The sequence below is a fragment of the Aspergillus versicolor genome (genome assembly GCF_001890125.1).
Source record: "Aspergillus versicolor CBS 583.65 unplaced genomic scaffold ASPVEscaffold_3, whole genome shotgun sequence".
In the NCBI taxonomy this organism is placed as follows: domain Eukaryota; kingdom Fungi; phylum Ascomycota; class Eurotiomycetes; order Eurotiales; family Aspergillaceae; genus Aspergillus; species Aspergillus versicolor.
In genome coordinates, this window is record NW_024467526.1 from 2,906,679 (window position 1) to 2,934,004 (window position 27,326).

General features: G+C 50.7%; 10 protein-coding genes across 10 annotated transcripts; 5 read left to right on the plus strand and 5 right to left on the minus strand.

The window, feature by feature from the left end:
- Positions 1–1,534: 1,534 nt before the first annotated feature.
- Positions 1,535–3,181, minus strand: ASPVEDRAFT_587359 (histone H1/H5 family protein). The gene is made up of 7 exons (XM_040815434.1): positions 2,918–3,181; positions 2,797–2,822; positions 2,615–2,637; positions 2,359–2,489; positions 2,116–2,198; positions 1,896–2,000; positions 1,535–1,840 (listed from the first exon to the last, which is right to left on the minus strand). The coding sequence occupies exons 1-7, from the start codon at positions 2,988–2,990 to the stop codon at positions 1,724–1,726; spliced, it is 558 nt and encodes a 185-aa protein (XP_040666433.1). The 5' UTR covers positions 2,991–3,181; the 3' UTR covers positions 1,535–1,723.
- On the minus strand, positions 2,797–3,824 carry ASPVEDRAFT_587456 (uncharacterized protein). Its single transcript, XM_040815435.1, has 2 exons — positions 2,918–3,824; positions 2,797–2,822 (listed from the first exon to the last, which is right to left on the minus strand). Exon 1 carries the CDS (start codon positions 3,601–3,603, stop codon positions 3,064–3,066), a length of 540 nt encoding a protein of 179 aa, XP_040666434.1. The 5' UTR covers positions 3,604–3,824; the 3' UTR covers positions 2,797–2,822; positions 2,918–3,063.
- On the plus strand, positions 3,612–4,140 carry ASPVEDRAFT_587357 (uncharacterized protein). Its single transcript, XM_040815433.1, has one exon. It carries the CDS (start codon positions 3,695–3,697, stop codon positions 3,986–3,988), a length of 294 nt encoding a protein of 97 aa, XP_040666435.1. The 5' UTR covers positions 3,612–3,694; the 3' UTR covers positions 3,989–4,140.
- A 1,246-nt stretch (positions 4,141–5,386) lies between these two features.
- On the minus strand, positions 5,387–6,850 carry fen1 (multifunctional nuclease RAD27; the record flags this gene model as incomplete). The annotated part of the gene is made up of 5 exons (XM_040814532.1): positions 5,387–5,908; positions 5,967–6,528; positions 6,593–6,597; positions 6,676–6,761; positions 6,838–6,850. 5 exons carry the CDS (start codon positions 6,848–6,850, stop codon positions 5,387–5,389), a joined length of 1,188 nt encoding a protein of 395 aa, XP_040666436.1.
- A 223-nt stretch (positions 6,851–7,073) lies between these two features.
- On the plus strand, positions 7,074–10,357 carry ASPVEDRAFT_40219 (uncharacterized protein). The gene is made up of 4 exons (XM_040812087.1): positions 7,074–7,734; positions 7,808–8,666; positions 8,722–8,998; positions 9,067–10,357. Exons 1-4 carry the CDS (start codon positions 7,454–7,456, stop codon positions 9,879–9,881), a joined length of 2,232 nt encoding a protein of 743 aa, XP_040666437.1. The 5' UTR covers positions 7,074–7,453; the 3' UTR covers positions 9,882–10,357.
- Positions 10,358–10,466: 109 nt separating this feature from the next.
- ASPVEDRAFT_40220 (acyl-CoA dehydrogenase) lies at positions 10,467–12,607 on the plus strand. Its single transcript, XM_040812089.1, has 4 exons — positions 10,467–11,034; positions 11,135–12,050; positions 12,108–12,217; positions 12,272–12,607. The coding sequence occupies exons 1-4, from the start codon at positions 10,818–10,820 to the stop codon at positions 12,316–12,318; spliced, it is 1,290 nt and encodes a 429-aa protein (XP_040666438.1). The 5' UTR covers positions 10,467–10,817; the 3' UTR covers positions 12,319–12,607.
- An 863-nt stretch (positions 12,608–13,470) lies between these two features.
- ASPVEDRAFT_126940 (putative ubiquitin conjugating enzyme (UbcD)) lies at positions 13,471–14,305 on the plus strand (the record flags this gene model as incomplete). Its single annotated transcript, XM_040806406.1, has 5 exons — positions 13,471–13,514; positions 13,641–13,686; positions 13,815–13,844; positions 13,926–14,109; positions 14,166–14,305. The coding sequence occupies 5 exons, from the start codon at positions 13,471–13,473 to the stop codon at positions 14,303–14,305; spliced, it is 444 nt and encodes a 147-aa protein (XP_040666439.1).
- Positions 14,306–15,317: 1,012 nt separating this feature from the next.
- ASPVEDRAFT_51812 (VOC family protein) lies at positions 15,318–17,063 on the minus strand (the record flags this gene model as incomplete). Its single annotated transcript, XM_040814533.1, has 2 exons — positions 15,318–16,821; positions 16,888–17,063. 2 exons carry the CDS (start codon positions 17,061–17,063, stop codon positions 15,318–15,320), a joined length of 1,680 nt encoding a protein of 559 aa, XP_040666440.1.
- A 2,440-nt stretch (positions 17,064–19,503) lies between these two features.
- On the minus strand, positions 19,504–20,716 carry ASPVEDRAFT_128496 (18S rRNA pseudouridine methyltransferase; the record flags this gene model as incomplete). Its single annotated transcript, XM_040806557.1, has 3 exons — positions 19,504–19,980; positions 20,052–20,314; positions 20,674–20,716. 3 exons carry the CDS (start codon positions 20,714–20,716, stop codon positions 19,504–19,506), a joined length of 783 nt encoding a protein of 260 aa, XP_040666441.1.
- A 2,984-nt stretch (positions 20,717–23,700) lies between these two features.
- Positions 23,701–27,134, plus strand: ASPVEDRAFT_61319 (uncharacterized protein; the record flags this gene model as incomplete). Its single annotated transcript, XM_040815562.1, has 2 exons — positions 23,701–25,004; positions 25,714–27,134. The coding sequence occupies exons 1-2, from the start codon at positions 23,840–23,842 to the stop codon at positions 27,132–27,134; spliced, it is 2,586 nt and encodes an 861-aa protein (XP_040666442.1). The 5' UTR covers positions 23,701–23,839.
- Between the last annotated feature and the right edge of the window lie 192 nt (positions 27,135–27,326).

Sequence of the window (27,326 nt, forward strand, 5' to 3'; positions counted from 1 at the left end):
GAGACGATACTGCAAGGAAGGGGTGGAGGACAACCGATAGATGGCGGATTAGGACGAAAAAACCTTCGAGGTCACAGGAGCGGCCAGCCGCGGCGTGGCAGATTATTTATAGACTGATTACCATGTTCCGGCAGACAGGGAAGGGTGATAAGGCGAGGGTCAACAGGACAGCACTCCCGACAGCGTGTTCGTCGTGTATGAGGAAGGCGGGAGTGAGAAGCACGCAAGAGGGTGCGACTGTGGAGAGAGGGTTGAGGAGATAAGGCGGACAAGATTAGAATATCCAAGAAGGGGCAAAAGAGGGGGCGGGTTGTCGGGGGGAGAATAACGACGAAGCGAAGAATCAATGGAGCGATGATGGAAGTCGGAGGACAGCAACAGCCTTAATTCTGAGCGTCTGGGAAATCGAGAGAGCGCACTGGGCAGGGCCGGCCGGGCGGTCCTGGTACGGTAAGTCTGCAGTAAATGCGCGTAATATACGCAAATCAAGGGTATTATTTATGCCTGAGGCGTTGAATACGATGGAGTTAATAGTATCCGTCTCTTCTATTTTAGCACTGGTCTCTTGAGCTCAAAAAGAATAAATTCAACAGGGGCCCCTGATGTTTGTTGTGTGGCCATTATTGCTACTGCCTAGTTGTCGGGGGATTCCTGAAAAGCAGGGGGAGACGGGGACTGTCCGTGGTTCATGCAAACTCCACTATTCAGTTTCTCAATTCTCACACGTTGGTCGATTCTTTTGTCAGTTTTACCTCAAGGTATATAATGGGGTTGGTGCTCTTTCGGCTCATTTGAAGCTGGGGTTTGCAGATGTTTCTCTCTTATGTTAAAACAGATTTTTTTTTGTTCTCGAGTCGACAGGCGTGAGATAACTCAGCCTGAAAAGGCTGAATCGTAAATCCATCATACCTTGTACAACTCCAGTATAACATGTAATCTTATATTTAGAAACAGTACAACCCAGGACAACCCTTCTCATAACTGAACGTCCTACTCAGTATCTAGTCAAGATGCGAGTCAAATACTTTTTCCACTTGTCAAACAATATATTATTCAACGTTGCTCTCAATTGTCATTATGGTGCCTTCAGCTTGAACCCAAAAGCAGATCAGGTGTCATGCATAAAAACGGACCAACTTCGATCCGTATGCACAACTTTATGCTTCGAACCCTAATTTCCCACCTCACTCCAGCATGCTCATATTACAGCAACACACCACTGGTGCACTTGAAACAGCCCGCAGAAACTATGTAGCAAAGAAAGGGTGCGATGATAATTTCTAGCTAATGTCAGTCACGCTTAGGGTCACCTTGTAGCTTTTTGCAATCCAGGAGCTTTACGCCTTCGCCAGAAATCAAGTACCACCTACCAAATACTTGGATCCCTACAGCCAGCAGTGATTCATTACCAGGGAACAGGAGCAGCAGAACGAAAATAATTTCGACGTAGACATAGTAACAATTGGATCCCAAGCCTCACAGCGAGATCACAGCAAGAAAGCAGTAGTTCCCATTCCAAAAATCCATCGCAAAACGCCGGCCCAACCAATAAAGGGAAAACAAAATTCCCAGACTCGTCACAAAAAAGAGTCTCAAGCAAAAGAAATTACATCAGAAAGGAAAGAGCACACAACCTAAGATATATCCCGAAGCGCATCACGTAAACCCAAAGTCAAAATATCAAGAGGACGCTCAAAACAATCTCCAAAGCATGGCTATAAATCTAAGCCTTCTTAGAGGTCCTCTTGGTTGCCTTTTCGGCGGGCTTTGCCGTCGTCGTGGTCTTGCGACCGGACTTAGTCACACTGACGACTTTCGGCTTGTCAACGACAGCTGGTGCCTTATTGGAGGTCAGTGCAATGAACGTAATAGAGTCTAGCGTGATGACAGCTTACAGATGTAGTGGCCTTTCGAGGCTTTGCAGTGTTGGCCTTGGGCTTAGCGGTTGACTTCTTAACACCAGCGGTTGACTTCTTGGCCTTGGGCTTAGCCTTCTCCGCCTTGTCAGTCTTCTTAGTGGCTGTCTTCTTGGTGGCAGCAGCCTTGGTAGCAGTAGGCTTCTAAAGATGAGTCAGAAACGACCGCCTTACACAACTCAAAGACGAGAATGCTTACCTTCGCAGCGGGTTTCGCAGCGGGCTTTGCAGCGGGCTTAGGAGCAGCCTCCTTCTTAGCAAGCTTCACGGGGCCGGAGGGACCTTGACAAACGCGTTAGCATATCTACTTCAAAAAAGACCGAAAATAAAATAAGATAAAATCAGACGGCATCATGGGTTAGAAAGATGCTCAGCATAAGCAGAAGCAGGCGCAGTGCAAAAAGGGTGGTGGGTTGGGGTGCGCGACAGAGATCAAACTTACCCTTGGGCTGAAGGAAATCACCCTTCTCAACACCAACCTTGATCGCCTTGTTGAACTGGCTATCAAAGGCATTTTGGGAAGCAGGCGCAAGCTTGTTGTTGGCCTGGACGTATTTCTTGATCGACTGACGGCTGTTATGAAGATTCGGTGGTTAGTTTGCGACGCGACAAGGTGATGATGACAGAGGACGATGAGGTCGCGACGCCGCTGAGCTGCGGGTTGAACTGGGGCGAGCAAGAACATCAAAACAACATACCTGCTACCATTTCTCTCTTTCAGCTGAAGCGAAAGGGATTAGCGATCGATATTACGATGAAAAAAAATTAAGAATTCGACGTGGTGTTGGGATGATCATGAGGAGACGTGTCACGGTCGGGAGGTTGCTCCCGCCCGACAGCATCATCCAAGGGTAGCCCAGAAACAGCGTGATTAACTCACATTCAGGATGGCGACCTTGATCATATCTATATGAAACGAATCAGCATTTATTCGCGACTACAGCGATACTAGATTTATCATGACGCGAAGTGGTGGGGTGGAAAGATCAGTAAAAACATACCACGGTAGGAGGCGTGGGTTGGGCCGGCAGACGACTTCTTGGCCGCGGTGGAAGTAGCTTTCTTGGGAGGCATGGTGAAGGAGGGATAGACGAGATGATCAAATAGGAAGTTAGAAGAAGATGAGAAGATCTTGGAGACTGAGAGATCAGCGACAGGCGACGGAAAGTGTGGGTGGAGAGATGGTGGAAGTAGAAAAGAGTCGAGAATCGAGAGCGAAAGGAAGGGAGGCCGCGGGGCATGCGCGCTTTATATAGGGCAGCCGGTGTTGACACAAGATCACTCGCAACCAGCAAAACACGTCAAGCTGCTCCTCTCTTCCCTCCATTTTCTCGCCTCGCTCTCGCTTCTTCTTTATTTGTGCCTTTTCCGCCCCGCTGGTTGGCCAATCTAGATTACTCACGTATTTTTTTGGAATTTTTAATCCCTTGTGCTTTGGCAGTAAACATTCGTCAAAATGTTGGTGTTCGTCTGCCTCTTGACCCGGCGCTTTCCCACTCTGCGTTCCCAACTTTCCAACGCGTCCCCCGTCAAGTTCTTTATCCCTCCTTCTGTCCACCCCCCGGGAATTTCCTTTTCTGTAGGGTACTTTAAGTCGATCGGCACTCGATGAACATTCCAACTGAGCGGCTTGGAACACTCTTCTGGCGTCGAGAGTCGCGACTGTTTGCGCTCTTTCAGGTCGCATCACTCCTGCGTAGTAGCTTGTTCCCGAGCGTTTGTCGCTCCACACAAAAACGTGCGCGCTCACTCAGTTTGGCAAATTTGGCGCATTGTTGATGATCGTACTTATTATATTGATCCAGGCGCTTTCATTTATCCTAGTTTGTGGAGTGGAAGTCGCGCTACGGCTTCAAAATCACTGGTCTAGTCGAGCGCCAGATGAGACGGCCTTCCAGTCGATGATGCAACAACCTCTGCGGTTCAATCAAGCTCATTGCCTCCTAGCATTTTGCGCGGGAGCGTTGAAGCCAGTAGGCGACTGGGCCTCTCAGGTATCTGTCTACGTCCAGGTAGATCTATCCCCTTGCATTGGATTCCCTGGGTTACTGCATCCGGGCGCTGGGAGGTGACGGGACTAGATAGTAAGGGGCCCTCGTGGGCTGGGCCCAAAACAAGTCACGAGGGGAGATGATGTATGGGCCCAAGCAGTCTGCTCGAAGGTTTCAGTTCTCCGCCGGGCCACCCAGTTTACACCTTCGCTTCTGCTTCTGCGTGATCCAGATCTGGATCCGTGGTTTGGCTGCCTGCCTGGTTGGCTGTCCGCTCTTGTTGACGGGCATTGCGCAGTAACTACACGCCACTCTTGCTGGCGAGGCTGTGCGTCCCGCAGTGCAAACCTATGTATACTCGCTTTAGAGTTCAGTAACTTGGATTATGACGAACAGGACCTTGACAGCAACGATCCGCTGCCCCGTTCCCCGGATTCTCTACTCTGAATGCTGGATACTAATTCACGCACCCGAGCCAAGAAATTTGATGCTTAGTAGTTGGTCCACGCAAGGCCCATGCTCCTGCTCTAATTCAATCCATTATTGGCCTATGCGGAACAAAGAAAATGTTGAATCACAAGCTGCAACGCTGTTGAAGGTGCTCTCGGTGTCTGGATCCGTCGCGGTTCACTAACATCATGGCCGCAAACAGCCGCGGAATGCTTGGCTGCGAAGCACATCAAGATACTACGTAGCGTTCAAGAATCGGAAATAACAATTAGTGGAGTTGTATATGTAGTTTGCTGGTTGATTATTATGCATTGAATTAGTCACTGTGTAGCGTGATCCTTAGTTATTCCCTGGAAAGCTAGTTAGTTAATTGATGGGAAATATGGCACGTCATAACGCCCACGTTCCGAAAATATATATTTCTTCCACACAGCAAACACCATATGCGTTTACACGCAACCAATTCCAGCCTTAACAAATATTAATATTTAAAACCATTGTCTATATTTTATTCTACACCGCTACGTTAATATATAAAAAGATGCCATATATTGGCTGAGGTGTTTTGCGATTTGGCTTCAGCGCTACGCGCAACGCGCACCCCGCACACAAAGCAGATCAACAACAAACAAGAGTTTCAGGGCGTCAGACCACCAGGCGCAAAACTACAAATAGCGTGTCGAGCACAGTATATATTGCACAAGGGACCGACAAGGTCTATGTCACACTCAAGTCTATATAACTTAGACCCTGGTAGCTGCTTTGCGCGCGAGATCGCGACACCTCCACCTCGGTAGCAGCCATTGCGGAAATTGTTGTTGTCGTTTGCCGCGGAGCTACAACGGCCGTTTACGGGACTGGAAAAGGGAGTAGCAGATGATACTGGGCATCGAGGCCCTCGGTATGTGTCCATGTAGCTAATGTTGTGAACAAATTTTCAACCCTCACTCCGGAGTAATTACACCGATGAACGCCCTTCCCAGCCATGTGGTCGTGATCCTTTTTATTATTTTGGTACAGTGACAGACCTCATACAGCAGCCCGAGGCTTCGACTTCGCCTCCTTTTTCGCCTTGGCTTCATCCTTCTTGCGCTTCTTCTGCTCTTGAATCTTCTCATCGTGCTTGCGCTTGAGGTTTGCCTTCTCTGCGTCCGTCCTGGCAACAGGCTTGAAGAAGCCCTCCAGACGGGACTGCTGTGCGCTCTTTAGGTTCTTCTGTAGTCGGGCAGCGCCGTTGCGCACTCGGTCTTCATTGAAACCCTTGTCCTTCACTAGAAACTCTATTAGGCCGTCAACATCAGGTGCGTCCCACTTGAAGTCGCATTCGGGATCGTTGGCGTCTCGGACGTCAGGGTTGATGAAGAGTTCCCTGGCGTCCTGGTAGGGCCAGGATTCTGGCATGGTGTATTTCTTTTTGGAATCGTTCTCGATGGACTCAACCACCTTTTCCAAGGTGCCGTATTCTCGTATCAGCTTCAAGGCGGTGTTGGGCCCAACCTTGGGGATGGGTTCTAGGTAGTCGCATCCGAGCAATATACAAAGATCGATAAACTATGTCAAACAGAAATAAGCAAACCGAGCGCCACTCCCAGCGAAATAAGTTACGTACCTGATCACGGTCCATGTTCAGTCCCTCCAGCGCACGGTTCAAGTGGATCTCCTGGATGGGCTCTTTTCTCTGCTCACTAAAAGTAAGATGCCTCAACAGGATGGGGGACTCAAAGCACAGTGTATCCATGTCCTCGGAAGCCGCGGCGTAGACCTTCCCTGCACGGGCAAGCACAGCACATTGCGCTTCCGCCTCAGTGGGGGCATCAATATACGGAATCCCCATCAGCTTCAAAAGTTGCTTGCATTCAGCGTTGTGCTCCCTTGTCACCCGTACAGTCCGCCGCGAGAACTTTTCGACGTCTTCTGCGGTACCGGTTTCCTTTGCTTCCTCGTGTGCTTCGGTGGCTTCGTGTTTCCGTGCACTTCGCTTGGCTAGTTCACCCGACTTGAGCTTCGGTGGAGCTCCATCAAAGACATACAGAGGTTTGATTCCATTGTCTACCATCCGTAGCGTCCGGTAAAACATGCCCATAAGGTGCGACGTAGTTTCTCCGGTGTCGCTCATGAGTTGCTGGCCTTCTGAGCGTACGGCAATGAGGAAACTATAGATACTCATCGATCTGTGGCATTTTATTAGCATTGAATCCCGGCGATTCTAGTCTTCGTAGTCAGGCGATAACGTACGCATCCTATATTCGAAAAAGAGCAGGTTAGCCATGACAAGAAGACTCTCAATGCCAATCGAAAAACTGAGGGATATAACATACGATGGCGACCTTTCGGCCGAAATGAGCTTTGATATCTCCTGCTTTGATAGCATCTGGCGCATTTTCTGAGATCACTTGGTAGAGGTCTGGGAGTCACGGCAGCAATGAGCAAAAAATCCGGGGATCTGCCAGCTTGATAATAAAAATAAGAGATTTACTCACGCTTAATACCCATATTGAATTTTCTGACCTATTCAGAGCAGGACGGGCTCAAGATCACAGGTTTGCGGTTGAAGTGCTGAGCATATCCAGGCAAGAGGGCCAGGCGCGGCCGGAGAACGCGTTGAACGCGCCGACATCATTAGACCGTATCTGGAATAGCGGCGGCAAGCGCTGATACATGTGACCAACCCCACTTGATTTCCCCAAGTTTCCGGTCCAAAGGCTCGGAGTTGGGTGCAGAGGATCGGGTCTGGGAACGCCAGCCGACCTTGGGACGGAATCTAGGATAATTGATGAGGGAAGACTCTGCCGTGATTTCTCCATATATCTGACCATCGGAATTTGTTTCCCTGCACTTCGGCTCCGGAGTCCGCAGACAAATTGCAGGTCACAGGGACCAGCGGCCGCTTGAGTGTCAGCCTACTCCGAGAGGAGCAGTAGATTCGACCGGCCCCGATCTTCTCCAACCCGCCAAACTTACCCCCTCCTTTCCCCCATTTGAATCGCCTGCGGCTGCTTCATAGCATAGATTCTATTTTCAGACGATAAGGCGGAGAGAACCCTGGAAAGTAGATGACAGCGCCCCATGCTAGGCGATGAGCACCTTCGTTGCACAATGAAAAGGAGTCACCCTCACTTTGAAGCCAATGGCGAGGCTTCCTCGGGGTCGTCCCCCCGGGGCGCCCTCCAGCAATCTCAGTCGGAGAATGACGCACGTCAGAGCCCGCATCATGTCCCAAAGATATCACGAAGGATACGTGCTTGCACGGAGTGCAAGCGGCATAAGGTCCGATGTGATATGAGTGCGGGGGAGACTATTTGTCAACGATGTCGCCGGATGGGCTTAGAGTGCGTCGTCAACAAAAGCCTCCAGACATTGCTTGACGACGAAGCAGAGTAAATATTACCCCCCTACTTGCAGCCTGTGATCTAATAAGGAGTTGCTAACTGGCTTTGTGTTACACTGCAGGTGGAAGTCGACTATTGAGCTTGCCATGGCCGATTTACTTCGAAAAGCTCAATTACCTGAGTTGTCGTACTACCAAGCGTTCGGAAGGTCGGCTGAACTGCCTCCTAGAAAGAGAGGTCGCAAAGAGTCAACGGCGTCAATAGAGGATACCCCTCCGAATATGGGTCATAGACCGACGCAGTCAACTGATATCGCAGCCCACGCTGGTGCTGAGAAACCGAACCCGCCTACAACCACCTTGCAACCACAACAACGACAACAACAGCCACCACCACCGCAATATGCTATTGATAAGGAAGAGAATGGTGCAACGTCATTGGTTACTGCTCCGATGGGAAGTTTGTATGAAGTGACTCAGCTGAGTGATATCCGGGCTAGTTCTCCTGAACGACAGCATGCGCATGATCTCGTAACGGATTTTGTTTCTCGCGGAGCAGTGGATCTACAAGAAGCAGAGGAATTGTTTGATCATTTCGACCGCGTCCTGAACCGCTATCTATGGGATGGTATATTGTTGGTGCATAAGGATCTCACATCTTTGCGGAACTCATCTTCTATGCTCTCTGCTGCCATCTTCGCCGTAACCGCTCTCCACCTGCCTAATAAAGAGCGGACTTTCGATACATGTTATACCGAGTTCGCAAAGTTGGCATCGGAATCGATGCTCGACAGGCATCATACTTTAGATGATCTGCGCGCATTGTGTATAGGGGCATTCTGGCTCGCCGATGTAAGCTGGAAGCTGTCAGGGTATGCAGTGCGGATTGCGACGGAACGTAACCTCCATCAAGCCTACCGAAGAGCCACGCTGGGTTCTCCGGAACACAAAGAACAGGCTAGGCTTTGGTATCTCCTCTATGTAAGCGCGATTCTTTCCCCGCCTGCGATATTCGAGTAGATGCTGACCTCCTCAGACTTTAGAACATCACTTCTCTATTGCCTACGGGCGTCCACCTATAATCCACGAAGACTACAGCATCACAAATCATCACACCTTTATACTCTCCCCATCGGTATCACAGTCTGACCTCCGCCTACACAGCCAGGTGGATTTGTTCATTATACTCACTAGGATATACCATGCCTTCGGCCCCGACGTTGACCTAGAGGTTCCAGAAAGTGAATTTTCTACGATAGACAAATTTGACGCTGACCTCGGGGATTGGCGATCCGCATGGCTACCACGTTTAGGTATGATCATTTATTACCCCATCGCGAGTGACGTTTTGAGTTGCCTTACTGACCGCCTGTTGGTGCAGCTGGAAGTCGGTATGTTGGTGCGTACCCTTACAAAGCTGTATTCTTACACTATAATTTCTGCCGCTTGCAGCTAAATTCTGTCGCGCTGCGAACCTATCACTCTTCGACTTCGACGCGTCCCATGTCTACTGAAAGGAAAAAGCGCGCAAATATAGCTATTGAATCAGCGATCGGAACACTCATGGTAGTCTTGGATGAACCTGACATACAACGAGCTTTGGTTGGTGTTCCGCTGTACCTCCACAGTATGATCACATTTGCGGCCGTCTTCCTTTTGAAGATTGCTGCTAAGGGCTGCTCGAGTGCTACCCAGAGCGGCCAAAGCCAGCAAAATTCGATTGCGTCCGCGGGCCTCCATATCGACGTGTCATATGTGCGTTCTTTGGTCGGCCGAATCATTGAGCTGATGGTGTCATGTAGCAAGCGAGCTAGTGAGCGCCATCTCAGCCATCATATATCTCGTGGCTTAAGGAAAATGCTCACGGGACTTGAGGAATGGGAAAAGCGAACCTGCGGCTCACAACAGCCCTCTGGACACAGGCCCCGTGATAATGCTTCAATGTTCAAACCTGTAATAATTCCTGGAGCGGAACCATTAGGCGAGCGTGACACGATCTTGAATCACCCACCTCCCCTCTTAGGGGTTGCTCCTTTATCTGCGGAGAGAGGCAATGGATTCGAATCCGAAATGAAGCAACAAAACGGACTTTCTGAGGGTTCCGTGGATCCCATGATGGTTGACCTGTGGGGATTTGATGAAGAATACTTCCCCACTGGAGTGTTCGATTTTCTTCAATCCCAGATGCCTGCTTGATAGCCTTGTCATATCTTCTGGATCATGGCAGAACCCCCGGATTGAGGGGAACCTAGAGGTTGACATCAGGTCATTGTCTCGTGTGCTCTCCCTCCTCCGAACACAAGTCGGATATGGCCCAGTTTCATAAAGGAACCCCTTGGTCGGATCTTATTGGACTGCCGTTGTTGCACCAGTATTCACTTGGGAACCCAATTACGTACTGGAAAAGATCCTGGGCGAAAGGCGATGCGTGGGTGCCCTGTGTGGCGGCTATCATGCATGTATACTGTAAAGCCTTCACTGACCGTCCTCATTTCATCAAGTGCCGGCAATGCGCCGCGCCTTGAGGTGAACAGCCCGGCCCATATTGCTCAGTTCCGCCTAGGGCAATGTAATGCGGCGGCCTTTTGGGGGTGGGGTAATAGTATTGTGGATTTACCCATTACGATTGTACGGTACTATACTGATAGAAATTTAATGATTGTAAAATCCATATTGAATGAATACCCAAGTAATGTAGTTGGGACTACACTACTGAGTAGCAAGGTGGAAGATCGCCTCCAATGAGGTGCCGGCTTTGGATCGGTTATTGGCTGGTATTTCCGACGGCTCCAACAGCCTCCCGCGGATATACTGATAAGCAGCACCTGGCCTCTCCGCGGGATTCGGGTTGATTCAACTATATAGTGAGGCTCAAAGGCAGGGTATAGCAGTCTCGTATCTATACTTTGGTTAACACAATCTGCGTTGTATTGTCACCTTTACCCTTGGGCTCGTCTCTGGTCGGTCACTTAGAGATCCTCCGAACATATTGCCGAGGTTTGCCTCTTGGAGAACTTCCCCCGCAAAACCTCTTCGCGCCACCACGTACTATCTTTCTCTCAACTGCTCGAAGCATACTGAAGCTCAATTGCCTTCACCAATACCTATGGTATAATTCTTGACTTCTACCTAATGAACTCTTCTTCTCTTTTTCGTACCGCCGCGCGCTCGGCAGGCCGGCTAGGCCAGGTCCGCAACGTGCCACGAATCGCTGCTATGCGTGGATATGCTACAACCTTCAATTGGGAAGACCCCCTGCTCGCATCGGAGCTATATACAGAGGAAGAACTTGCGATTCAGGATACCGCGAGACAATATTGCCAAGAAAGATTGCAGCCACGGGTTCTGGGTAAGTCGTGTGATCCGATGCGCGCAACATCTCTACGCTGCGACGAGCCGCATTTCAGAAGGATGTCTTTGCTAATTCTTTGACTATTTTCTCCTTATAGATGCTTATCGAAATGAGGACTATGACCGAAAGATCCTTGAAGAGATGGGCGAGCTTGGCTTACTCGGTGCCAGTATTGAAGGCTATGGTTGCGCAGGGGCAAGCACAGTTGCTTCTGGTTTAATCACGAAGGAGGTGGAGCGCGTGGATTCGGGGTATAGATCAGGAATGTCTGTACAGAGCTCCTTGGCCATGACTGCCATCCACGAATTCGGAAGCCAGGAACTCAAAGACAGACTTCTCCCGGATCTGGCTAAGGGCAAGCTGGCAGGTTGCTTTGGTCTTACCGAGCCAAATCACGGCTCTGACCCCGGATCAATGGAGACAACTGCGCGTGAACACCCTACACAAAAAGGTGTATACCTCCTTTCCGGCAGCAAGACTTGGATTACGAACTCGCCTATCTCCGACGTCTTGGTTGTGTGGGCCAAATTGCAAAGCACGGGGAAGATTCGCGGGTTTGCTGTCGAGCGCAGCAAATGCCCACCGGGAACGATCGAGACGCCTGCGCTCAAGAACAAGACCGCTCTCCGCGCTTCTATCACAGGAATGATCCAGTTGGACGACTGTCCGGTAGCCGCGGAGAACATGTTCCCCGATGTTGAGGGCTTGACTGGACCTTTTACCTGCCTCAACAGTGCTCGCTTGGGAATTGCTTTTGGAGCCATGGGAGCTCTTGAGGACTGCATTGATCGTGCCAGGACTTACTCTTTGGAAAGGAAGCAATTCAAGGGCAACCCCCTGGCAAAGTACCAGCTAATTCAAAAGAAGCTGGCGGATGCCGCCACGGATGCTACATATGGTACCTTGGCCGCAACCCAGGTTGCCAGACTGAAGGACGCTGGAAAATCCACACCGGAGATGATTTCATTGATCAAGAGGCAAAACTGTGACCGGGCGCTTGCCAACTCTCGGATGTAAGTTACACCTCCACTGCTACACTCCGGCTCTTCTAACCCACTTCCCGTAAACAGACTCCAAGAAATTTTCGGCGGAAATGCTACCAGTGATGAGTATCACATTGGTCGGCACGTAGCGAACCTATTCGTGGTGCAAACATATGAGGGACAAAGTGATATCCATGGTAAGTGTCCGTTGTATATGATTGGTTTGACAAGTAGAAACTGACTTGTTCTAGCGTTGATCCTGGGCCGCGCTATTACTGGTGTACAGGCGTTTGTATAGGGAAAAAGAAGCCGATTACATGCTCCTGAGACTTTTTCCGGGCAGCAACTATACCTGTTCCTTAGAGAGATTTGAGACTACTAGACCCTTATGATATTCAAACTTATGAAATCACGTGGATCTCCTCCATGTGGGCGTGTCAAAAATAGAGTAAAAGTTTCGGTTCCGCAGGGCTGGCCAAGCGTACCTAGAAAGGGTCAATAATAGTATGTTGGGCGAAGGCCACCGTTGATAGCGGCACCTCGTAACATAGGGCGTCTGGAGTGTCCGCTTTGCCGCCTTACGGAAGCATGAATAAAACATCGAGGCTCCTGGAAATTTCAAGCAAACGGCACTCAGCCTTGTTCATTAGTCCCTGTCCAGTTAGTGTAAGAACCACGAATCGGCGACTCGGGCTGGTGGCAACACCCAAGTGCGGCGGTTCCACTGGAGATGAAGAATGATTGTCTAGGAATCTAGTTAGTTGAGATGAGATTACTCAGACTTTCCATTGATTTAGATACAACCAAATGTTATAAGCCAAACACAACGACGGAAGATCTGGGCGATTTGCCTTATTCTCTCGTCGGCCATGATGGGCACCCGGCTTATTGTATAGTTTCCCATTTGGGCGGAGGCGGTAGTGGGGCGTTGTGGCGTAGGTGGCTGGTGCACTCCCGGTACAGTATTGTAAAAAGCGGTACGGAAGCGCCCAATGTGACCTGATCCATCAGGCGGTAAGCCCGCAATTGTTGTCAAAGCTGGTTAGTGACGGTAACGCCCGGCGACGGTATTATTTGTAATTTTGTAATCCTCTTCCACTCCCACTCACTTCCCGCTTCTCATTCTTCTTCTCTCTTTCTCTCTTCATTTCCCCTCCTCCAGCCTCGCGCGACGTAATCTCAAACCTGTGAGTATATAACCACCCGCTCTGTCCCCGACATTTCTCTGCCTTCTCTCTGTCGACTACTGTCCGTTTCGGAGCTTCCTGCTATTTTTCTTTTACTTCGTCAATCAAAGCAGAAAGTTTCTCTCTACCGTTGCTGACCGTGGACACTCGACTCTGCAGATACCCGCCTTCAAATTCGATAACACCACTCATTGCTCAACCGTCGACCGGTTGTTTGAGAACTTCTTTTCTGTTTATTCTTTCTTTTCTTCACATCAACAAAAATGGCTCTCAAGAGAATTAACAAGGAACTCACTGATCTCGGCCGGTAAGCCATTCCTCCTTTCAGTGTTCCACCCCACCATATCGCGGGGGCGATAATACCCGCCCGCCAGCGACTATACTCAAATTTCAACTTTGCACACACGATGCTAACATACGAATCTTGATACAGTGATCCTCCCTCTTCCTGCTCTGCCGGTCCTGCCGGAGAAGATCTGGTATGCCTTTCCAACCCATGTCTGTCCTTCTCGACAGTCGCCTTTACCGCGGGGCTGTTGGGATGCAGGTCCCTTCATGCGATACGGCAGAGTGACAGTCAGGACTAACGTATACTTTCTCGGAATAGTTTCACTGGCAAGCAACAATTATGGGTCCCGTACGTCAGATTCTCTCCTTTCGCAAACGGTTACTATTGCGAGGTATCATGATTATATGAGCTAACAGATTATCGCTGTAGGGTGACTCCCCATACTCAGGCGGCGTGTTCTTCCTGACGATTCACTTCCCTACCGACTACCCATTCAAGCCTCCAAAGGTCAACTTCAACACTCGGATCTACCACCCCAACATCAACTCGAACGGCAGCATCTGTCTGGACATTCTCCGTGACCAATGGAGCCCTGCCCTGACAATCTCTAAAGGTCAGTCAAACCGGCTTTCTCCACACGTCTTTTTGCGAAACTGACATGAAATGCAGTGCTACTCTCGATCTGCTCCATGCTCACAGACCCCAACCCGGATGACCCCTTGGTGCCTGAGATTGCGCACGTGTACAAGACCGACCGCCCCCGATACGAAGCAACTGCACGTGAATGGACTCGCAAATACGCCATCTGATCTTCGCCTGTCAAGTTTCCACGGCCACACTTGGTCTTCTCAAGCGCTTTGCGTATTCACTCGCTCTGTGACAACATACAGGAAGCCCGGCGTACCGTGATCGTAGATCTTTTCGTTGTTTTTCTCACGGACCATTTGCGCGTGTTTTGAATCTATTCTTAGTTTGTTTCGGGTTTCTCCTTTTGGCGGGAAATGTCATATCCAACGATCATTATGACCACCTCATTATGCATTCATGGCATTTTTGTTTTACTGAATGGAGTCGGACAATGTTATGTGATTCACAATATAACCCGAGCATGATTATTTTTCCTTGGGTCGGGGTCGCCAAGTTGTCGATGCGACTGCGCAGGCTTGCCTGCGGACGGTCCACGGCAGACTGGTGTGCGTGAGTAGTAGCGGTAGGAGGAACGACAATGACGCTATTAAAGGAGAACTGGGTTGTATCAATAACTACTTAGTAGTAAGTAGTGGTAGTATAGTATTGAGACAAGACCATTTCAGACCAGTTGTCCGAAACTACTTGCTATATTTTTGTATGTCACTGCCTTTTTTTTACAATGTCTTATATGAATCTCTTCAAGTTACCCGACTTAGATTGTCTGTTCCCAACACACGCCATGGTCTTCATTGCATTATATAGGTAAAAGCCTCTGTTCATTGTTTGTGCTATGAGTATGTGATAAAAAATAATGTTGCTAATATAACATGATAGACGCCTGTTATGTATGCATTGTAGAATATATGCTTAAGCCAATGAACCACGCACGGTCTTGTAAGTTGTATGCGATATGCGATATGCAGTATGAAATATAAAAAAGCAGGGGAAAAAAAAGCCATCATTGAAACAGCTGTATAGTAAGTTTGTCTGGTCTGGTCTGGAACGCAGCCTTCATATCTGATTGAAGAAGAAAAGTAGAAAATGGCAACTAGACGATGCCCCCAAAGGATTGAAAGCAAAGCCCAGATTAGAAGAATTGGAAATAAATCGGGAAAAAGGTGCAAATTCACTTTACACAACCTGACTCCCTCTCCGACTAGAACCCATCTTCGAACCAGCCTTGGAGCCACCGCCCGCGATGCTCCCACCGGCCTTGACAGTTCGTTTGGAGGCATGGCTCGACACCTGGCTGACGCTGTCACTTGGCCGGACAGGCTCGTCGAATTTACTCGAGCGTCTGGAGGTACCTGTCTTATGGGTGTGGTGACTTTGGCGAGAGCGATGGGAATGAGAGGAGCGTCTAGACGAGTCGCCGCCAGCTTGGCTGATCGAGTCGTCAGGTGTGACATGCGTCTCGACTTCCACGTCGTCGTATCGTGCAGGCCTAGCGCCGCTGCGGTAAGACGCGAACGAGGCTGTTGAGCCTTCAGGGAGAGGGATCTGGCGGGCTGTCCGCGTTGATGAGGCCGTGCTTCCAGAGTGGGACTTTGTGACAGACTGGTGAGAGTGATGAGAATGCTGGGTTTTGGATGCTTTGATGGTAGAGGTGGAGTAAACGCTTCCCGCTTTTTCGGAAATTCGAGATTTGTCGCGGAAGGAGCTGATTAGGGTGCTCACGTCGGGCTGGTACTGCTGAGACTCGTGCGGCCCCGGGTACTCGATCGCTCTGAGGGGAAGTTCACTTTGGTTGTAGACGCTTCCTTCTGAGGCGCGACGGCCGCCATCATCATAGTACATGCTTCCCTTTGGACCTCTGGTTCCGAATTCTGTACCCTCGTAGACGGTACTTGCCCAAGGGTTCTTAGATGTGACGCTTCGACTTAGCGGAGGCCGGGATTCTGCCTGAGAATATATGCTTCGAGCAGCAGGAGGTGCCTCGATGGCTCGGTAGCCCTGGTAATGAGAGGATGCTGGTGAGGACTCCTGCGAGGGAAGTTGACGGAACTCCTGGGGAGCGAACTGTGGAGGTTGATTGGGAGAGGATGTTGGTTCACTCGGCTCCGAATCGCCTTTGGACATGGCGTAGGCAAAGGCAGCACCAGCAGCAGCGCCGATGAGTGTGCCAACGATCGTCTTGGCAGCCTTACCGTCGTCAGTTTTCTGTGCTGCTTGAGTATGAACGACATAGGTCGGCGGCGCTTGCTGAACTTGTTGGGGCGCTCTCTGGATTTCGCGAGATGAAACGACCGTCGGAGCACGCTCTGATGGAATTACCCGATCTACAGCGGTAGCCGCTTTAGATGCGTGGGATTTCGCATTGGATTTGGCAGTGGTGGCCTTCGAGACAACAGAGCCGTTCTCAAGAAGTGCAAGAGCAGGTTGGCTATTGCTAACGACTGATCTGGACACGGTGCTGCCGGTGATGCTTTTCGTGTCTCGTTCAGGTCGATACACGGCCTCAATGCTATTCCCGTCCATGTCCATCACAGCGGCACTGAAGTAGCCCGAATGAGAATCCCGAGTTTTGGGCTCCCCGTGGAGCTTGCCCCCGCCTTTCAGGGCGTGAATGAAGAACGAGTTTACAGCATCTTTTGAGGGGGCGGGAAACGCAACATGAGCTGCACCGGCGGGAAACCTGTAACTTTCTTAGTTATATCGTTATAGAGGATAGGAAGGGTATTTGCATTCAGGGCCTACTTACCCCGGCTTTTGCTCTGTGATCCAGAAATCGGCAGGTTCGTTAGAATTCTGTCCAAAGCCAATATAGTCGTCATGACGACCAATGAATTTATAGCCAAGGGGCTGGAGGCAGGAGAGAAAGAATGACGTGGAGGTGGGGAGGTTGGAAACGGTCAATGTTAAGTGGGATAAAGGCATATTCAATCAGATGGATTATCTCGCTGAGAAGCGAGACTTGAACCGAGAGAAGCGCAAATGGTAAAGGGAGGCAGGTAGAACTGATATCTGGAGAAGCAATGAGAGGGGGATAAAATATATTTCGGACGTGATGCTCGAGAGCAGTGGTAGCGGGGCTTCAGAGCCGTCAAAGGCAAAGTAATTTGATAAATATTATGAGTAGAAATGTAGCAGATGAGTAAAGATGGTATTTAGAAACAGGATTGAAGGGAGTTAATAAAGGACATCGTAGAGGCTTCCACATCCCTTTGGAGTTATCCCTGAAGCATGCCCACGTCGTCCAACGAGAAGCTGCCAGGACGATGATCTCGTAACCATCCCCGTGAGAGCCTTGATATTCATGCGGGCAGGACTGCATGGTTCCAGCAAGAGCCCAGCCATACAGGCGGTGTCCGGGAAACCCAAGCTCCTATCGGGATACATGAAATTGCAGAGACCCACGACGGTCCTATCGGTGAAGCTCGCCACGAGGGGTCGAACAGGACTGGAATCACAGCCAGGTCATCGTGGAGAAGCCTGATGGGGGCCCTGTAGGTGGCCCTGCCGATTAGGAAATGGGTGGGTACCGCTCACGACCGAATCCAAGCAACATCAATGAAGTTTAGTTGGTGAGGCGAGCGATGAAGAAAAAGGTGGACGGTATTGATTGGTTGTAGCATGAGCCTGACGGACTCTGGCGCCGGATATTGCACAAGGCGAAAGCGTGACATTGAGATGCAGCTAGTTCATCGGCTCTCTGCTGAGAATGAACCTGGCTGTCACTTGTCGCTCACGGGGGCCATGGAGTGGACGCCCCAAGAACATCCTCTTGTTTGGTTGGGCGAAGACAGACAACAAAGGCTAGGCTGTCTGACTGGGCACACGACTGCCAATCACGATGGAACAGCAAATGGGAGAGTCGAAACGGTCGAAGGAAAAAAGAGTTCAGACTTCACAGAGCCACGAATGGCCCCTCTTAGGCTCTTGCCGGCGTTGTCGCCTGCTTCTCTGACAATGGGCCGTTTCGTTCCTGCTTTGGGCATGTTTGCTGCTGCTAGTCGCCGGCGGTGCGATCTGACCGCTCGGAAATACCCACTCAATTGCTCCATCGCTTTTGACTCACAGACCAAGCTCTTTTGAACAAGGATTCAGGCCTCACCAGCAGCGATTCCCAAATGCAGGAGGCTATTTTTGGAGAGCCTGATGTACTGTGGAAGCTGAGGCCTGGTGGCCGTTGATCGTAAGCGCGGTCATCCAGCGGGACCAACAGTGCCATAATCCATCCATAGCCCACATGAGTCGTAATACGGGATTGGGACAGAATCATAGAATGTGGTCAGCGGATGAACGGACCCCTAAACTGAAACGGGAGATCCACAAACCAATGGAGCTGGCGATATGTGCTTGCCACGTCGTTGCGAGGAAACACCAACCTTAGCTATTATTGGGGCCACTCAGTCTAAACTGATTACATGAGACCGATTCCCAAGGCACGAGAGCAGAATGCCGAAAGATATCGAGTGAGTCATAATAGGAGGGCGAGCTTGTGATCAAGGGAAGAGGAAGCTGAGGTGAGAGAGCAAAGTAGAGGAACAGACGAAGCTGAAGCCTGAGGCACTGAATGCCTTGCAACTTCCTCCGGCCTCACAGTCGACTTGCATGTTGAAACAGCTATCGAATACTGTACGAATGCTAGTGATTTTAATCTATTGAACAAGTTGGTTTTCTCAAATACTATACAAAAGAAGGCTCCGACCATCAAAATGGCCCGAAGTTTACTAATGTAGACAGCCAGGACTTTGTCGCCAACTAGGACGTTTGCTCCAGGATGACCTAGAGTTTTATGTCATTGTTTATCTATACATATTTATATTGAGCCCAACTAGAGAATACAATACGAGCCACTGCCGCTGCCACTGCCACTGCGCGGTACTTCTCACATGGAGAGCATCAAGTAGCGTCCGCGAACCAGGACCAGGGTTATGGTACCATGTCCGAAGAGGCGCAAAGTGGACAGGTACTGTGGCTGGAGGACCGATCGGGGGCTCCCTCAAGAACGGACTCTGTTGACCCAAATGGTTCCCTGGTGGCTTGCCGGCATGTGTATCACCGTAAGAATAGCTGCACCACGTAAGGACGGAGGCTGCATCGTTGGGCCGATTGGTGTCATAAACCGGAAGTAGCCTGCTGGAACGACAAAGAAAAAGCAAGGCAAAACAGGAAATCGACACATCCAACCCAATCACTGGCAAGGGTTCCACAAGGCAGTAAATGGTGGCACGGAATCAGTGAGGTTATATCCAACATTCGGTATTTGACATGCTTCCGATGAAGCTAGTGATAGTATTCTCTCAAGGAAATTCGTCACATCGTCAACTTGGCACAAGCTCCACCAAGGGAGTGACCGAAATGTCAAGCAGCTTCAAAGGATATCCCAAACTTCCTCAGCAGCATGGCAGAACTTGCTGCATGCTACACTGGCACTAAGACTGTAGTTGCTGATACTAATAGCATCATCCTTGAAGGTGTCCGCAAAGTCATCTTGACCCTTGGCCATAGCCCCGACAAATATACAAATGCTCTCCTTGGGGCCGAGAGACTCAAGGTAGTCCTTGCATCTCACGACCGGCGCCTCGTAACTTAGCGTCACTTTGCGGCAGTTTGGCGGCAAGTGATCAGTAATGGGGTTCTTGATGACCTTGAGTAGCTTTTCTTGAGAGTTGGTGGAGCGAATGGAGAGTCGATGCAAAAGTTGAACCATAAGACCGGCAAAACGCTTGAACGTTCGAGGAATGCGAACAGAGGGGTTCACTTCAATCAAGACGCCTTTGGCAGTGTGAATGAAAATTTGTAGTTTGCCGGCCTTGTTGACGGGAGAGTCAAGGAGCGTAAGAAGGCACTGAAGCGGGCGGTGAGATTAGCATTCATGTCCCTTTTCGAGTAACTTTGAGGGAGGAAATATGGTCTAACCTGGTGGGCAATGTCAGGGCGTGCCTCGCTAATGTCCCGGTTCATCTTGCGCATAACGCCAATGTGCTCATCGCTGTTGAGCAGCGAATACTTCTCGTCCCGGGCTGTGCCATTGCGCCCACCGTGAGAAGCCCTAAACGTCTCCAAACTAGCATGGGAGAGTACCACGATTAAACGCTGCGTCTCCTTGTCGGCAGGAGGGATAGGCACATGCTGCTCAGCGACAAGCTGGGGCAACTCAGGAGGAGGGCAAGACTGAGTCCCTGAGCGGTGCGGCGGACTGTCAGCATCCATAGCGGGCGAATAATATGAAAGAAAATGTGCAGAGTGGCGAGAGGATAATAGAGATAGATGATTGCTAGGTGTGTGGTGACGAATCACCGGATACACCACAGCGATATGGACGCCGGAGCTATGGCGGAGCTTTCTAATGAGCTCGCCGCCGGCTCAACTCCAGCAGAGGGGATGCAAAGTGGTTTTGAAACAACGAGGGGGGAGAGAGAATTTTGACAGGTCGGAAATTGTAGGGCGAGGTGGCAGGAATGAGGGGAAAAATTCAACGGCGAAGAAGATCTGGATTCACCGCACGCGAGAGGGATTCTATTGGACAATGGACACATACTGGCACGCTTTCTTTTTCCTGCTACCTGGAGAGAATCTGACATTGTGAGGGATCGGACTTTTGCAGGAGAGACGATTCGGCGACGGAGACCACGATCAGATGTGCTGATAGGAAAGAGAAAAAAAAATAGGCCGAAGCTGAAGGACTGAAGCTCGGAGATGAAGGGAAGCGGGGAAGGGAAGGGAATGGAAGGGAAGAAGCGGATCTCGCAGGAGAATTGGCGGCTGCACGGCTTATATTATGACAGAGCGCGTGAAATACCGGGGGTCGGAAAGCCTGCAGGGTTGGTTGAAATGGAAAAATCAGAGATCTCTCTGCCAGAAGAGTGAGACAGAGCCGACGCAGAGCAGAAAGGCGGAGTGAAGGTTTTTTCGGTTCTCACCCAAATCTGGGAATCGTCAATCACCGTTGTCGGAGACCAAACCACCTTGAAGGGCACGCGGTAATTTATAGCAACACCTGGTTTCTTCTGTTCCCTGCTGGTGCTGTAAACCCCGCATAAAATATATTGAGCGTACTCGCGTTCTCGATGGAGGGGTTTTGCCCCCATTCAGTCCGATAAGTCGTATACCTGTAGGTGCCAGCCATACTTCGGCCGCATCAAGACGAGACCACTTTTTCTGTTCGGAACTGTCAACTATCACCAAATCAACAACCCGCCGAAGAGTCGGTCGCCAGCATCCGCCGTCCCGCGGGACTGTCGGGACTCAGGAGGCATTTTATGCGTTCAACTCTTCTCTTCTGGGCCATGATTGACCGTCGAGATTTAAGAATCTCCGGTCAGCACCACCTACGGAGTCGACGTGCTTTGGGAATGGTGTTCTTATTGGACATGGTCTCAACTAATGCATTGCTTTTCGGGTCTTCAGTTCCAAAAGAGGCACGGCTCGACCGATGTCAAACTCCGCGAAAAGGGCCCTGTATCTCGAAAATCTAACTCAACTTGGAGCTCATGATCGGTGAGATGACCTGTGTATATATAAAGAGGATACGGTACCGCCACTGGCGTTCGACCCTGCGACGTGCAGTCAGCTCTCCGCTAGCTTCAGATTATTCCCCCGAGTCCCCCGTATACGGAGTACGAGCGTTAACGAGCCTGGATTCCTAGACTAAGGAACTGTCATCTCGATAAAGCATGGCGATTGGCTTCTGGCCATTCAATTCACGCCATCTTACTCAGACCTTCGTTTTGAACGGTCCGGTGGGCGACTGAGCCTGGAGGCTGCTCGGCCCCCATCAGAAGGAATATTCATCCACCCTATTGAGATGTTCATCGCTTTCTCTGTTACATGCGGCCCCCAACTCCGCATAGCCAAGGGTTGGCGGACTGCGACATGCAAGTTGCAACATGTGTGGGATGGTGGGATCTCTTCGAATGACTCGATGTACCACCTGAAATGCTGCACAAACCCAAATGTCCCAGCCATTGAGGGCTCGCACTTCGCAGGCTTTGCACTTGTCACACCGGGTGGCGGTTAAGCTTGATACTGATCGCCAGCGATGGCCTTTCATCGTCCTCCATGCGTCGCCCCATTGCCCATCGAGTTGGGGCAAATTCTTGGATATCAAGTTTTCTGCTTTATCAAAACCCCACGAGAATGCTGGATACTACCGATGCGACGCGGTTTTGCACTTTTTTTTGTGGCCTGAGAATTCAAGAAGAGTGACAGGAAGACAGGACTGCTTTGATTCTCCCTGTAGACCCCAAGTATGGAGCAGTCTACACCGTAGAATGTAGTGATGATCCGTAATGTTCCTCTGCAGATCATCATGGGCTTGAGATGTGGAACTGATTTGCCCCTTCCTGTCGTTCAATCCAACAGGGCGATCGCACAGGACATCTGCTCAAGGTAGTCAAGTGCCGTGGTGGGGGACTGCCCTGATGTGACGGCTTGCCGGGCACCGCGAACGAGGGGTCAGGGTACTTGGATGGATGAGCGTTTGGCTCGGGTCCATGAACTCCGAAAAAGCAAGAATGACGAAGAGGAAGCAAGAGAGCAGTAAGGAATGTTGGGGATGGACGGAGTGCATGCAGCTGGGGAATTCTCGTGATGGGAACCAAGGATTCTCGATGCTGGCTGGCGTATTCGACCAAGCCAACTGAGGATACGAAGCCTACTTTTCTTCTCCTTTTCTGTACGAGACAGACGTACAGAGAGCACTTGAGAAATGCGAAGGCAGTTGGGATCTGGGACCCCCAGGTCCACCCCCCCAGGGCGTGGGTTGGACAGGTTCTACGTATCTTATTTACGACCCGTGGAGACTGGAGAGTCATGTCACTCACCAGGATCAACCAGAGTCACGAACTCACCAGCGATGGACCAGCGTCAAGAAAAATTCGGAGATAGCCCTTGCTTCGAGATCAGGGAGGACGGTGACAAGAATACAGAAAGGGAGAAGTATCGTAGCTAAGAAGGCATCATCCAGCGTCAGGCTTCCGCAAGGGTTGGGCCAACCAAGGCAGGGGAATAAATAATAAGACGAGAAAATAAATAATGCCAGCGCACGGCAGGAGGGACGGCGACGTGAGCACCCATCCACTCATACCAGGGCGCTGGAGAGACATACTTTATGCAGGTAGGGGCGGGCTCGATGGTTGGTCGCTCATGATTTCAGGAGGCGAAGTCTGCCAGTTCTTGGGCTGTCGCAGCGGTCCAGTCGCCAGAGCTGTAATAAAAGGAGTTCCACAAGAATCATCATCAAGACAGCCTCGCCTCGTTATAATTGGAACTTCCTCTCAACCGCCATAGCCCTGCTGTCCCTGCCGTTGTCACTGTTGTCACTGTTGTCACGCTGTCACTGCTGTCACCACGCTGTTGGCCCTGGAGCAATATAGCTGAATCAGGCTAGGTTGGTCCTCACGCGTTTCGTCACCCGTTGTCCATCCGTCGATCACTCGCCGCCGAAGCCTTCCGTGCGTGGAAAATAATCATCACAGGCGTCATCAAGGCAGCATAACACGACCTGCTCCTGCCTCCCCCCTTTGTCTTTCGTCCGGGTACCCATGGTTGCCTTCACCCGATTCTCATGATCTGAAGCATCCACCCCGAGCACGCAAAAACAGGGAGATGCCGTGGACTGTAACGAATTCATTCAAACGGTACGCTTTCTACTAATTGCCCCTCGCACGCAAAAACACCCCTGACAGCTTTCCGACAGAGGTCTCATGATGAAAACATACGGCCGGTCCTCATGGCGCGTCTACGACGATGACCAGCGGCCCGCGGCCAAAAAAAGACGCGTTTTGTCCGACAACGAGTCAGACGCGGCCGAGAAGAGCATTGAGTATGCCATTCGCGAGTCTACAGCCAACGTGCGATCGAGCCCATCGCGCCGGAATTCCCTTGCACTATCGGACGGCTCTCAGGACACTGAACTGTCAACTCCCCCTTCCTCACCCCCGCCTCGATTGTCACCCCCACCGCAGAACACGCGAAAACCTACCTTCTCCTTCCTCAAACGCAAGCACTCGACCACCAAGGAGGGGTCCAATGGGACCCCTCTGTCGGAGGTGAATTCCAACAGCGTGCGCGCGTCTGCTGATCCCCCGAAGAAGAAAACAGCAATACAAGCGCCTCAGCAACCGGCGTTGAAGCAGATGCAACTTGACTTGGGCCACGAGGTACGGAAAACATGCGCGACCTGTGGCATGGAGTATGTGCCCTCCAACACCGAAGACTCGTCTCTTCACAAGAAATTCCACGACATGAACTCTACAGGAGTGGATCTAGGGAAAGCGTTTATGAGGGCGAACGCGTCGCGATGGGTCTACGAGGCGACTCGCTTTGATGAGGGATACGTGGTGATAGTGGATCGCAAGTCCTCCCCGACCGCGAAGAACCAGGCCAAGAAAGTCCTAGAGGTTATCAGTAAAGAGCTGTCCTCGCCGGTGATCGAGGACGAGGTCCTATGGAGCCAGACGGAACCACCGAAACATCTGCGCAAGAATGGGGAGTCGGAGAGGGTCGACAGATACAAGGTTTTCTTGCATATGAAGGATAGTCGGTGTGTCGGAGCCTGTTTGACTGAGCGCATCTGGGAATCTCACGCAGTGGACAAGGCATCTCTACAGGCAGATGGCACCGACTCGGCCGTCACTGTTCGCGACGAGACTCGCTCTGCGATCGTGGGGATCTCGCGCATTTGGACATCAGGCTCGTCACGACGCAAAGGCATTGCGATGGACCTTTTGGATTGCGTCGTAAGCAACTTTATTTACGGGATGGAAATCCCCAAGGACCAGGTGGCCTTCAGCCAACCGACCAACAGCGGGAAAAACCTCGCCCAAGCATTCTTCGGGGCCGAGAACGAATGGCACGTTTACAAGGAAAGCTAAGGTGGGAAGTCGTTTTCGCATGTATGTTTGATGTTTGTAAGGGGAGCAACTAGGCCGACTCCGTCTCTCTTTCGCACTCGCCCTTCATTTTCCCTTTGTCTTCTTACTACATACGCGGCCAGCTGATACCCTTTATTTTCGGGCATTGGGCCAGGAGGGAGGTATACTGTGATGAACATTTATCTTGTGGTCTTTGTATTTGGCGGTGTTTTTTCTTTTTGGATGGGAGGATCATGGGGGATACGATCTATTCTTTGGCTATTCTTCTCTGTACCATATACCTACACTTTATTTTTGCCCCCCCCACCCCCGGTCAGCTTTCAGCCTATTTCGCATTCAGCGCAGTTATAAACAAATTGCAGAGCGTCAGATTTAGTGTTAATTTCCCTGTGCATTGTGCATTGAGTGTCGGCCGTAGCTCTTTCCGGAACCCATGGGGAACGTCAGCGGCGGCTCTTTTGTTGACCCCGACGACTCCGCTATCAGCTTCACCTTCCCCTCTTCTCCCTGCAGCGTCCACCCATCACCAATGTTTCTACCCTTGCTCTCATGACCGGTCCTGTCACGTCTCTCCGCGATGTCTGGATTAAATCCTTTCCGCCCTAAAAAGCCAGAAGGTAAGAATCCCTTTCCGCCGCTTCCGAGTCAACGACCGGAGCCTACGAGACCACCAAGAGATGGACTGACTCTTGTAGATCGTACAGCGCATCGACATCAGCCTCACTCCTCTCCGTCCATAACCTCTCCACCAAATATTCCGGATTCAATGTTTTTGGGCCATCCGTTAAACCCCCCAGTTGCAACAGATCAGACGAACCTCCAGTCGCGGAGTGCCAGCGCTAGTACCACTCCACCTCCGACAGTCAGTGCGCCAGATCCCGACGATTCAGTGACTTCGGATGATCAATCAACTTCGGATCCTTTCAGCCGGGATGTCGATGTAAGTGACTATGAGGCCGAACGGGCCAAAACATCTTCAGAAGCCCCAGCGACAGCTTCCTTTGATGTTCAACAACGTCACCAAGGAACAACCCGCACCACTACACTGTCGAGTCAATCGTCAACCGAAACTGGTCACTCTGGCGACCAAAACCCGAAGACTGATAATCGAGTACATTGCGAAAACGGTGGAGAGTTGCGAGAAAGTATGGTGATTACCAGCTCATTACCCTCGCGCCAGACGCCTGCTTCAATGGTGGAATCAGGCAGAGATGGCACAGTTGATGAGCCGCCACCATATACACACTCTAGAAGATCGAGTCAACCGGTCTCATTAGAACCAGGCATAGATCCAAACGCACTTGTGACTCGTTCTGGAAATAGGGATAGAGTGCCACCGCCTCCCCCGAAAAGTCATCATGGGAAATTAATTAGCCCTGATCTGAGCATAACTCCGCCAGCATCGCAGACTGCTCCCGGAAAAGCTTCAAGCCGGGTCTCGTTTCACGGCACTTCTCCTGTACCATTGGTTTCCCCCCCTCGAATACCAAAAACAGCTCCAGATTACTTCGGCACACCCTCAAGCCAATCCACTGCGCCCACTGATACTCTTCGGCGTAGCAAATCCCAATACAAACGACCCCCCACTCCACCGTTGAGTCGACGGCATAGTCAGATGCGGCGCTCCAAGTCAACTCTTTCAAAACCAAGCTCTTCCCAGCTGTCCGAGTCCCATTCTGCGATTGAGACTACTGCATCGACGCCTTCGAGTCCGGGCTCTCGGTCACTAACTCCCTCATTACGGAGTAGAGATTCCAGAAGTGACCAGATCATTCTTGATGACTCGAAGCCCAACTTCATATTGCAATCGGAGAATATTACACCGTCTTCCATGCAGCCTACGGAAGTATCGCTAGGAACGCAGCCGAATCCTCGAACTGCTTCCAAGCGATCGTCACTCCTCAATACTCTACCACCGCCTCCGCCTCCTCGCCGCACTCGCGGGAGCAACTACAGTAACGATAACAATCGCCCCGTCAGTCTGCGTTCAGAACAACGTGCAGATGAGCCTGGGGACTTTGTCTCCCATCCATCAAACGCGACGGATATCCTGGCAGATCTGTCGCGCTTGCAGAAAGAGGTAGATGATCTTCGCGGACATTACGAGAACCGGCGGGCCCAGTAAACCTGAAGTTATTGTTAAAGCGAGACTTGGTGTAGGTTTGGGCATGACGGGCTGGCTATATAATGTGCACGAAATGATGAAGATTGCGAATTACCATGGATGGTATGGATATGACCTCGCTGGCCCTTTCTGTAGCCTGTTATCTGGGTTAATCAAATCTTCTTAGTAGCCTCATAGCTAGGTTGCATTTTC